The 12,387-nt window shown below is 44.5% G+C and overlaps 1 protein-coding gene across 6 annotated transcripts in view; it reads left to right on the forward strand.

Moving 5' to 3' along the window:
- Positions 1-465: 465 nt before the first annotated feature.
- KIF13A (kinesin family member 13A) overlaps positions 466-12,387 on the forward strand; it is a 220,233-nt gene continuing 208,311 nt past the window's right edge. For 3 of the 6 annotated variants that reach the window (XM_074987602.1, XM_074987603.1, XM_074987607.1), the window contains exons 1-2: positions 473-884; positions 1,338-1,431. In XM_074987602.1, coding sequence (XP_074843703.1) covers positions 830-884; positions 1,338-1,431 — 149 coding nt within the window. In that variant the 5' untranslated portion in view covers positions 473-829. Of the gene's footprint in view, positions 885-1,337; positions 1,432-12,387 lie in introns of those variants that run through there. The other 3 variants (XM_074987606.1, XM_074987604.1, XM_074987605.1) reach the window with 3 other exon arrangements.

Raw genomic sequence — 12,387 nt, forward strand, 5'->3', positions numbered from 1 at the left:
CCTTTCCTCGGATGATGCTGTGCCTCCTGCAACACTAAGGAAGCTCCAAAGTCACACCCTGCACAGTCTGGGCAAGGGGTGGGGTGACATGGAAGAGCTTCTGGCCTGCAAAGAGATCTGTTGTCTGCCGCCCTCTCCTGCCTCCTCTGTTACCCTCTGGTCCCCACTCGGCTCACTCAGCTGCACGGCCTCGGCCGCGCATGCGCTCTTTCGTCCGCCCCTGACAAGCTTCGGCCTCAGCTCGCTCGGCTTTCCTCTGCTTCGCAGCTCGGCCCACGCGCGCGTCGCGCCTTCGCCGACCGCGCTGCGCATGCGCCGAAGCCCCGCCGAAGGGAGGCACGTGGGGCGCTAAGGATGTGCGCGTGCCCCAGGCGGCCGGAGGGGGCGGGGAACGTGAGCCAGGGGGCGGGGTTAGGTGAGGAAGCTCCGTTCGACTCTCGCTGACCCGAAGGCGCTCGGCTGTTTCCGGCTCTTGCCGGGAGCTTCCCCCCGCCCACGGTTAACCCGCCTGTCGCCTGTGCGCTGCGGCGGAGCGTTTGGCTAGGCGGCCGCTGGCCGCTGTTGCGGGCGGAAGATGGCGGTCGGCTCGGCTCGGAGGCGGCGCAGGGGAGCGGGCTGGCGGGGGCTGTTCTGCGAGCGAGGCTAGAGGCGGACAGACGCCGAGTCAGACAGACAGACACAGGGGCGGAGGGAGGGAGGCATCCCGGAGCCGCTCCCCCCGGGGGGATGGACCTTGGGGCTGCGCCTCGCCGTGGGCAGCGCGGGGCGGGCAAGGAGCCGTCCCTTTGAGCGGCCCGCGGGAAGCAGCAGCAGCCGCCGCGCGGGGAAGATGTCGGAGACCAAGGTGAAGGTGGCCGTCAGGGTCCGGCCCATGAACCGCCGAGGTAAAGCCCGCGGGGCCCGAGGCCAGGCTGGGCGCGTCCCCGGTCCGGGCGGGATGGGCGCCGGGCTCACGGACCCTGACCCGGACAGACAGCAAAGGGCGCCCTGGGTGCGGCTGAGTCGCCTCCTGTCACACCCTACGGCGGGGCGCACCGACCCGGCTCGTCCCACCACCAGGCTCTCCCCGTGCCCGTGCGCGCAGCTGGTGAGGGTTCAAACGCCCCCCCCCCCCCCCGGTCTCCCGAGAGCAGCCCTCGTCCAAACAGTCCCGGGGATGAGCAGCGGGAGCCTCAGGCTGTGGGGAGAAAAAACACCCAACTCCTTTCCCCCGCCGTGGGAGTGGGGTGGGGGGAGGAATGACACCGGTGAGAGCTCGGGTTGGTAGGGTGATGGAGGGGTGCATGTGGGTCGGTTCTGTGCACGAGGGGCTATTCTGGTCTATCATGCTCTCCTAGAGCTGGAGCTGAACACCAAGTGCATTGTGGAGATGGAAGGGAATCAGACTGTGCTGCACCCTCCCCCTTCAAACACCAAACAAGGAGAAAACAGGTAAAAATAAAACGTTAAAAATATCCCCATCCTGAAATCCCTTCCCCAACTTGCCGCCTTTGGTATAACCATTGGAGCAAACAATGAGTTGTTTGTGTGTTTTTGTTAAGATGGAAGCAGCTGCTTAATATTGCTTCTGCTACTTCTGGAAGCTCTTAGGGAAAAAATGCCCAGTAGCTTCATTCTCTTTCATTTGCAGCTATATAAGATGTCAAGAGCATTGACGGAGTTGCATCAGTGAGGTCAGAATCAGGCCCCAAGTTTATCTTGACATACCGTTCTTAGAGGAATTATGGGCGATATTGCTTTTGAAGAGGCACGTTTAGTCATGCTAGTAGTTTTCATGTATGTTTAAATATCTATGGTTTGATTAGCACTTAGAGTTAGAGGTGGGATGGAAGACTCTGAGAAGGTAATATTTTTGTGAGTTTCTTTAGGGAGATTCTGTAAATGAGTTGCTGGAACCTTCAGGTTTAATTTTTGAGAACTCAAGTTGTATGCTGGATTTTAGATGCTGGGAAAAAGATTTTTTTTAAGGGGCTATATTATTAGATTGCAAGATATTTGCATTTGAAAAGTGGTGACTGCTGGATCCCTTATTAATTCTGTGCTGTTCTGTGAATCAGTATAAGAGAGTATGCTAAAATAATTCAGAAATCTGGCACTTACTTGTGAAGTCCCTGTAAAGAATACTTTTGGAAATCATCCAAAATACCAATGCACCAGATTGTAAAAATAGATCAGAGCCGGAAGAGGGATTTTTTTTTTCCTTCATTTGGGAGGGCATATGGGGAGGAGTTTCATTGTGTGCTAATATGTTCAGTTACCTGTTGATTGATACTTGTACTTGATGCTTTTAATATATTTTCTGCTTAAGAGCAGAGCATTGGTCAAATAATTGTTACGGTCAAGTATCAGAGAGGTAGATGGGTTACTCTGTATCTTGAAAAACAACAAGAAGTCCTGTGGCGTGGCAGATACATGAGTGGGGTGGGTTCAGAGGAGGATTTAAAGAGGGAGTCTCAGTCAAGGGGGGGCCCAGAACTGACAAGGTCTATTTAGTCAGGGTGGGTATGGCCCCATTCATGCATCTGACAAAGCAGGTCTTTGCTCACGAAAGCATATACTCCAAAATATCTGTTAGTCTGTAAGGTGCCACAGGACTTCTTGTGATAGTTATGGTCATTTGCCTATGAGACTGCTTGCACCTCTTATAGGCGTGACTTCAAAATAGCTGTGAAGAAACAGAACTCGCTGCTTGTGGCAATTTGAATTATGTATGTTGGTGCCTTTTTGGTAGACACTATTTATATACTTCAGTGATGCTTTACTAAAAATTCAAAGATTGTTTGGCTTTTGTGCCATTAACTATTTTGATGACAGCATAAGTAAGGCCGGTTTTGTGACATTAATGTGCTGGTTTGGGACTGGGAAGATCTGGAGTAGTTTCCTGGTTCTTTGCCAGACTTTCAACACGACCTTGGCAGAGTCAGGTAATCTCTCTGTGGCCTGGTTCCCCATCTGTAAAATGGGAGTAATATAGTCTTAGTCTGTGCCCTGAAAAGCTTACATTCTGAAGATACTTTCTGTCTATGCCAATGCCTACACTAGAGAATTTTGTCAACAGAAGGGGCTTCTGTCTATATAACTCAGGGAGCGTCTGCACACCCAAAACATTCTGTTGACAGTCTTGACAGAACTCTGCATTTGTCTCAACAGTGTTATCCCTCAAAAATTTGAGGCATAATTTTTCTGTCAACAGAAATGCAGTGTAGACACTTTGGTTGACAGAGAGGGCTTCCAGTTCACAGGGCAGCCCTGTCTGCAGAGCTTCTGATCAGCCATTTGGTTGACAGAGGGCAGGGCAGCCTGGCTGCTCTCTTATCGAAAGAGCGGATTGCTCTGTCAATCAGCTTTTGTGTGTAGATGCACTCTGTTGGCAGACATTACTGTTGACAGATGCTTCTAGAGTGGATGTAGCCTATGTGTATGTGTAATGCCTATCATGGTAAAGCCCCAATTTTGATTGCAGCTCAGAAGCACTACTGTAATCCAACATTATAACTCCATGTTAAATGCCGATAACGGGCCACATCCACCCTGACTGAATAAACCGTGTCAACTCTGGCCCTCCCCGTTACTGAGACTCCCTCTTTAAATCATCCTCCGAAACCCACCCACTCACGCATCTGACGAAGCGTGACTTTGCCCATGAAAGCTTATGCTCCAAAATATCTGTTAGTCGATAGTGCCACAGGACTTCTTGTTGTTACTGTAATCCAGATGATGATCTAAAATGTGTAGGCTTGGCAGAACTTTGGTACTGTAAATTTTTTCTCCATATATTTTAATGATTTTATGCCAAACTGAAGGAAGAAATAAATTGTATATAATTCTGAAAAGATAGGAACAAATGTATAAATATTCCAGGGTAATAAGTTTTTTGAAGTAAATAAATCCACAGTTAAAAGAGCACAACCAAACCCCTGTGTATATTCCTGGTAATCTGTGTGAATTGTTGCAGATATTTGGACAGAAGGAACAGCTAGGAAGACCAAAGGTGGTTTGTTTATGTGAATGTGTTTGTTGCTTTATCAACTGTTAAGTAGGTATCTGTTCCTTTTTGACCTTTCCAGAATTAGGATCTAATTCTCTCTTGATAACCACATGTACAAGCCCTTGCACCTGCATGGGATCTCACTGACACAAGTAGTGCTCTTAAACAAATGCATGCGTCTTCTCACCTGAAGTTCAGTTTAGGGGGTCTCAGTTGATTGATTTAGTGGTTTTCTTTGCAAAACTGCATCTAACTTATTTACACACTTAAATGACAGTGCATTTGAATGTTCAGTGGATTTTGGTCAGTTAATAATCATTGTTGTTTTTATCTAAATAAAATTGTACTTAAGTGTCTTCCAAATGTAGAATTTATGCAGAGCCTTTCCCTGAAGCTTATTGGATCCTCCTTGTGTTTAGTGGAACCCTTTAAAATCTATGAATTTGCCATGTTCTTCCCCCCCATCATAATAGTCACAATTCTGTTGGTGCTGTAGGAATACTTTAATTTAAAAAAAAGCAAAACTGCTGTAGTAGTTCAGATTAAATTCATATGGAGAATGCCTTTGGAAATGTATAAAAATATAATTTCTCAGCAGAAATAAAAGCACCAAATGGGTTTTGGTTTTCGTCATGTAGCATGGTTTTATATTTCTCAGATCCTCCTTTATAGCAAAATTGTATTTCAGAATTAGAATTTCACTTGTTGGATTGCTGGTTGATCGGTTTGCCATTATTTTTGCTTGTAGTTGCACATTAAAAATATAAAGTTGTATGGCTAACCAAAATTAATTTTTGTGGGAAAAGCCGGAGACACTGAGTGGGGCTTAGTTTTGTCATGTTTACTCACGCTTGATAGTTTTTTCTCATGTGTATTCCCATTAAGTTAAGTGGAACTACTTATTCATCATGGTGAGTAAGCTCAGCAAAATTAGGCCTGAAGCATGTGAAGAAATTTTCTTGTAATAAAAATTGTCCATACTTGTGAGAGGCAGTTGAGGTAATGTAGAAAAAAGAATATTGATAATTTACATTGTGGTGTTGTAATTGCTGACAGGTGGACTTGAACCTGGGACCTCTAGAGCTTAGTGCATAAGCCTCTACATTTTGAGCTAGAAGTTGGCTGAATCTCCACTAAAACTGTTGAAGAAACTCATTCTTTCTCTATTTAAGTACCACTAAATGGGGCAGCGAACCATATTTTTAGGTGTGTAGGTTCCCTGAGGAAGTGTGTGCGTCCTGAGCTTTGGAGACCCACTTGCAATCTCGAATGAGCCCCCTCTTGGACTCCATCCTGGGACCTCTGGAGCTTAATTGGGCCAAGGCTAGTACATTTTGTGGGCCCACCTAGGCTCTGGTGCAAGGGGAATGAGGGGTTCAGTGTGGGAGGGGGATGCCAAGAAGGAGGCAGCTTGAGTGTGGGGTCTGGGAAAGGAGGGAAAGTGCAGGAGCAGGCTGGGAATTGTGGGGGTGGGGATCTGGGAAGTAGGGAGAAAGTGGACAGGAGGGGGTGCTGGAGGTGGATGATCTGGGATGGAGTGCGGTGCAGGAGTGGACTGCAGGTTGGAGGTGTAGGCAGGAAGTGGTACAGGAGTGGGTAGTGGGTAGGTGGGCCTGTATGAGAGGGGGTGCAGAGAGCTATGGGTGTGGGGTCTGGCAGGGAGGGGTTAGAGTGGGAGGGAGGGTGCAGGAAGGGGGTGGGAGTGAGGGGCTTGGATGGGAGGGGGTATGGGAACAGGGGATGGGCACAGGGTCTGGGTGACATGGGTGCAGCTTAACTGTGCAGTACCCCCACTCACATGGCTCTGCAGTCCCACTCCCAAGCACTAACCTCTGCTGCTCTGATTGGCCAGAATTCCAATCAGAACAGCAGGATGGAGTTTCTAGGCAGTGCTGCTGAGGGCTTGGCTGTGGGGGGAGTGGAAGAGGGGCAGGAAGCAGCTTGTAGTGGTGCCACTGCCACTAGCTGCTGTTCTCCCAGTCAGGGAAAGGGGAGGATGAGTGGCAGTGGCACTGTGCCATAGTCTGGATGCAGTCCTGGCTTACCTTATCTGGCTCATGTGGCTCCATACCCCCAGCCGTGCTCTGAGCTGGATGCGAGGGTGAGGAATCACAAGCCCAGGGTTCAGATCCAGGCAAGCTGCGGTCCAGGGGGATCCCCACCCATGTTCTATAGTTTGAGCTAAAAGCCAGGTGGCTCTCAGGTAAGGCTGTAGAGGACACTCATTCTTTCTCTGTGCAAGTGGTCTAAGGGCCGCTGCATGGGACAATGCATGACATCCCTAGGTGTGTGGGTTACACTGTCACTTAAATTGATGTATGTAATATTGAAAAAATTGCTTTTGTAGTTAAATGAAAGTAAAAGTTTACACAATACTGTGATTCAGAATAAGTTTTCTCTACCAAAGGAAGCAGACGGGTTTGGCTTATATAATTGCTTTTTTCTTAATGGAATTAAAGCCAAGAAGTCAGTGAAGGTAAAAAAAAGGTTTCAGGACCTCCTGGAACTGCCATTTAAAATGGCCTGAATAGATTGTCTAAAATACAACAATTAGAAAATCATCCACATTTATAATTGAAGATGCTGGCACTCATTTTTAGAAGATTAGCTTTTGGAGAACTGTGCTCAGTTGATGAAAAGTGGAGCTGTTCAAACTTGTCTGGTTCATGGGGTGGTTTTCTTTTGGAACTGTAGCTAACATCAGGTTTTTTAATTTTATAAACTTTTGGCTTAAACTGTACAAAGGTGGGATTTTTGTAGTTTACAAAGGGTAGTAGTACTTCTCCATTTTACAGGTGAGGATAATAAGGTAACAGTTGTGATTTGCCTAAGATCACAAAGTCAGACATTGGCAGAGTAAGTAGAACCGGTAGTGCCTAGTTTCAGGTCCCTTGCTCTGACCACCGCATCATATTATCTCCCAAAAAATTAATAACAGAATGACACACAAGATTAAATTACTTTGTCTCTCTAGCCACTTAGAGAACTGACCAGAGAAGGTTGACCTGGCTTGTTTGCCCCCAGAAATATGAACTTTAGATTCTAATTGTATTCAGCAAGGATATCAAAACATACAAGAAATTAGCCATCTGCATTTTAGTCTCACTGAATCAGGGAGATCTTATTTGGTTCAGTTTTTGATTCCTATTAGGAAGTGAATGTAAAAGGAAACCATTCAACAAGCATCAGTTGCACCACCTTCAGTATTTTAGTAGTAAGATCAGGGCTAATTGTGATTAAGGAATCAGTTACAATTGTTACTGTTTTTAATTGATAGTTGTATGTTTTTTGTTAATGGAGAAGCAAATCAGGAGTATTTATCTTTTCTCTATGCACAGGAGATTTTCTGCCATCTTCAGCTGGAGGAGGGAAATCCCACTAAAATCTTCTCTGCATTATTAAATATATGAAACCTTGTATCTTAACTAATGTTCTCTTAGAAATGGATATTACTTTAGAGTTTATAAGCATATTCTGTTATTTTATATCTCCGTGATGGTTCCATCCTGTTGCCTGAAATAAATACTGTGAAATCCAGTTGAACTACTGCTTGGTTAGACATAATTAAGAAATGGAATAAGTTCCTGAAAGTATTGAAAACATTTGTTTCTGGGTATGTTTGAAATGTTTTTTTTGTCTGAAATTTTCCAACTCATTTTGGGAGCTTTATAAGGTACTACTTTGTATTTAGAACTGCTATCCCATTGTAAAGTAACCTTTAAAAAGGTCTGTTCTGGAGCCTCCTTTGCATTTGTGCCAGGCTTTCTGCACGCCAGTTGGTATAGACTGGGATAGTCCATTATTTTTTCGTCAAAGTCCAGACTTCTTCATCAAGGTACTAAGGCCGAGAGAAGAAAATAATTTAAAAATAAATCAGTAACGATCATAATAAAATGAAAAGATTTTGGGGTCTATTTGAAAGTCTCTGATCTGTATTTCACCTGCAGTCTTCCTATTGAGTATTCTCGATAAAGACTCATCCCTCCCACCACACCACCAGTATCCCCTCTAATTTTTTCCACCCTGGAACAGAAATAATTTTCTTATGTGCATCAATGTGGAGGTGATGTGTGACACATGATCTTCGTATTGGTGCACATAATAAAATTCATGTGGCCGGAGTCAGGCTTGTGAATTCTCAGTGTGGGGCTTAGGGCTGGAGCAGAGGGCAGGGATGCAGGAGGGTGAAGGGTCTAGGGTGGAGCTGGGGGTGAGGGGTTTGGGGCTGAGGCAGACAGTTGGGGTGCAGGCTCAGTGTGGTGCTGGAAATAGGGGGTTTGAGATGCAGGAGGGTTCTCAGGGCAGTGGGGGACTCAAGGTGGGGCAGGGGGTTGGGCCTTGGGCTTGCCTGAATGGCTTTGTGCTGCTGCTAGCAGGGAGTATCTTTCTGGTCTTCTCCGGCTGGTCAAGAGGGGGCTGGTGGGGAGCAGTTCCCCCTCCCCCCTCCCACTGTGCAGCTTCAGGACTTGGGGAGAGCAATCTCTCCCCACTGCAGCCCTGAGTCCCTCCATGGGGCTTAATGGGAAGCTGCACAGCTTAGGGGGACAACTTAGTCTACCACTGCAAATTTATTTCTGAAGAATGCAAATTTCAAAAAAGCTAACCTTATTTTGATTTCCCTAATGATTGTAGTGCCATACATTAACCCATTGACCTCCTTTTTATTTATTAAATTGTTTGTTTCTTGACTAAAATAAATGAGAAACCAGGAAACCTGCACAACTCAAATATTACTTTATTACTGTGCCCCTTAGGACCGAAACCAGGAAGATTTATTGGGGAGTTTATTATGTTAAAAGCATACTCTTGGGCAAACTTATCTTGGTTCATTTACTTTAGTTGGAAGGAAAGAAAGGAGGTCATGAGCATGTTTAGCTGACTTTAAATATAGTGTTCAGTTTAGAAGGTGCCCTGGAATTCTTTTTTATATCTCTTTTTTTCTTTTGCATATATTTTGTAAGTTTCCTTGTGAGTAACCCCACTGCTCTGCTGTTTTTCTTGATCTTTTTGTTATCAGTTTTTATAGCAAATCTTTTACTGTTGTTTGGTAAGAGTTACAGACTAATATTTGGTATTTGTTGTAATGCTCCCTAGCTCCTCTGTAGTACAATAAAACTTACGGCATGAGCAGGAATTGATGCAGTTTTTGTAGGCTTCTTTGCCTTTTGAGACACTAATTTCCTAGCTAGTTAATGTTTTAAAAACCAGTTGTTTAAAAATGAATGTATAAAATAATTCTGCATTTCATTCTGCCCTCTCCTGTCCCCAAAGGATGGTGAAATCATGAATCTGTATAAACTTCAGTGGCAGTGGTTTGTTTCAGTTTACCACTACTTGCATAGTCAGAGGGGACCAGCAGAAGGGCACTACTGTATGAAGTTTGTGTGTATTGCAACAGTCACTTCTTTAAACTGAAACTTGTCTGAAAGGAGTGTGAGGTGAGATGAGACAGCTGCTAACTCTCCATATGTCAAAGTAATTATCAACCAGATAGTGGCTTGAATGAATGTGCTCTAAATATCACTTGCGTGAAGTAGTGGATAGAAGAACAGCAGCCATTGCCTTTGTCTATAAGAAACTGTAAAATGATTTTAATTTCTCTTAAATTAGATTTCTTGTTATGCCTCACTGTTCAGGTTGTGTATTACTAGCTCTGAATCCTTTTCCCAGGAAGGACTGTGCTTGCCTGAGTGACTCTGTGCTGGGGCCAGTGAAGAGCAGCTCTCTGCCCTTCCCTCCACTGGCCACGGCAGCTCGTTTATGGAATATATATAAGTTGAGAAATTGCATGGTAGAACTGTTTCAGAAACGTTTCACTTACTCTGTACTTGAATCATAGCTAGATCCTGTTGCAGAAAAGTGCTGCTCTCAAAAAAGAGGAGCTGATACTCAGCTGGTCTTCCGCCCAGCCAATCCAGCAGCTGGGGCTGCCGAGGTGCTAGTACTCAGTACTGGCAAGTACCGGCACAAAAAAGCACTGGTTATAGCACAGGTCAGCAACCTTTCCAATGTGGAGTGCTGAAATTTGACCTTTTGACCTCCTATGTACACTCCCAGTGCAGGTGATACTTTTTCATGTGGATGCAGTAAGACAGGGTGCTACTGTGCAGACATTCACATTGCTAACACAGAGAAGCAGCTGTTACCAGAAGACTTGTGGAACTGCTATGGGGCAGCTTGCAGCAAAATCATGTTGTTCAGTTCCTGAGCTGATACAAATATGTTGTCTGTATCTCCATGGCCAGCTTCCACAAACAGGAATTGTCTTTCTCACTGCCAACCCCTGGGTTATAGGTATGTGGCAGTGTAGTTTCTGAAACAGGGTGAATGGGAAAATATTCGTTTAACAAGTTTTAAAATCCAGACAGCTAGAAGTACCTTGTGCTTGGGTCACTGCTCTAGGAAGCCCATGCTAGAGGATTTTTGAATAGTGGGCAGACTTTTCCGAGTAGAAGAAATAGACTGTCAGCATATCAGAACAAAAACAGAAAATAAGCTTTTTTTTGGGGTGGGGGGGGGAGTGGGGGCAGTGAAGAAAACTGTCCTTGGTGTTGTCTTGAATACGTGTTCCTAGCTTTCCTATCTTTCTTTACATGACCATGGTTGGAAAATTTATGAGGTAAAAGGTCAAAAAAGATGAACTGGTCAAAAGCTTTGCTTGCAGATCTATCCTAAAATGTTAGTAACACTTCACACAATGAAACACTGAAGTAGTTTGTTAGATATAAGGTCCAACACTCTCTGGTCTGACATCATCTGAGGTCCAGCATGATTTTAGTTAGACAGATGTCCACTTATGACTGTGGCCAAATTTCCCGTGGTCCCGTAAACTTTAACATCTGCTAGTCCTGGCTCTCCGTATTCTGTGCTTTAGATTTAATTTGCCTCTAAATGTATTCTGAGAGTCTAGTAAGCAGTGCAAGAGTTGCTAATACTGCTAGACAGTATTGCTGTCAGTTCAGTACGTTCTCTGGTTTGGCACTGATCAGGTCCCAAGGGTGCTGTACTAGTGAGGTTCAACCTGTACTTAAATTCTGTGGTTAGTCTCAACAAGGGTGTTTATAGCTACTTATTATCTTAGCCATCTAGCTCTTCTGAGATAATGATTATTGCTGAATTTTCTGGGTTTAGGAACTGAATTTTTCTTAAAAGGCCTGTAATTTAAAAATAGAGGTATTTTTCTTTTGTTACTGAATTATTGTATCTATATTGTTAACCTGGGTAGTCTCTGTCAAAGATCACCATATGTATTTTTATTAGGTAATGAGCTTTCATGGATAAGACCCACTTCAGATTTTCATCTTGGAGTAAACCAGTGGTCTGCGACCTGTAGTTCTTTAAGGACTTCTTTGTGGCTCCCACTGCAATAATTTCAAAATTAAAAAAAAAAAAATGAAAAATTCTCCTGATTATTTTCAATTATCAGTGAATGTCTAAAAGCCCGGAAATGAACAACTCCTATCTTAATAGCAAACGATATGTGATCTCAAAATGTTGGATAATTCCCCCTACTGTCCTACAGAGACAGAGAGAGAAGGATCAGGTGTAAATAAGTACACCTAATGTATGTGGAAGCAGAATATGTAAAACGTTTTGTGAACATTATGCAGTAGACGTGTCACATCACAAATCATTGTGTGTGTGCTGTTCTTAAAATAAGGGTAACAAAAAGTATGTTTTGACATTTATTAAGGACTGTCTGGTATTCACCTGCATTGTCTCTTGAATTATTGAGTTTTTAATAAATTGGACAAAATAGCTCTTCTTGCTTTTTGGTTGCTGACCCCTGGAGTAGACAATTAGAACCCAGGGTTTATATGGGGGGGCAGAGGAAGACGGGGTCACTGTCATAAATAGGACCAGTGGAAGAAGTAATTTACGTGAGCTATGTGCCATTTCTGCAAATATCAAAGGTGGGGGAATTGCCCTTGTAATGTGTAAGATAAGTGAGATCTCTGTTAAGCCTCAGGATAAGTGGGTCAAACTTGCAAATGAATTCCAATTCAGATGTCTCCCTCTGTAATAGTGTGGTGCAGTCCTTTTGTAGAGGAGTGGCTAATTTCAAATCCTTTTATTGAATGTCCAGGGAGGTTAGTATTCTCTAGAGGTGTATGTGTATTCCAGTTCCTGATGTCAGACTTATGTCCTTTCATCCTTTGGTGCAGAGACTGCCCAGTGTGTCCCATGTTCGTGGCAGAGGGACATTTCTGGCACTTGATGGCGTATATCACATTAGTGGATGTGCAGGCAGTGAGTCCCTGATAGTGTGACTACTGTGGTTAGGTCCAGTGATGGTGTTTCTAGATTAGATATGTGGACAGAGCTGGCAAAGGGGTTTTTTACAGGGGTAGGTTCTTGGGTTAGTGTTTCTCTGGTATGGTTTGTGGCTGCTAGTGAGT

This window comes from Carettochelys insculpta, chromosome 2 (genome assembly GCF_033958435.1).
Source record: "Carettochelys insculpta isolate YL-2023 chromosome 2, ASM3395843v1, whole genome shotgun sequence".
Taxonomy (NCBI): domain Eukaryota; kingdom Metazoa; phylum Chordata; order Testudines; family Carettochelyidae; genus Carettochelys; species Carettochelys insculpta.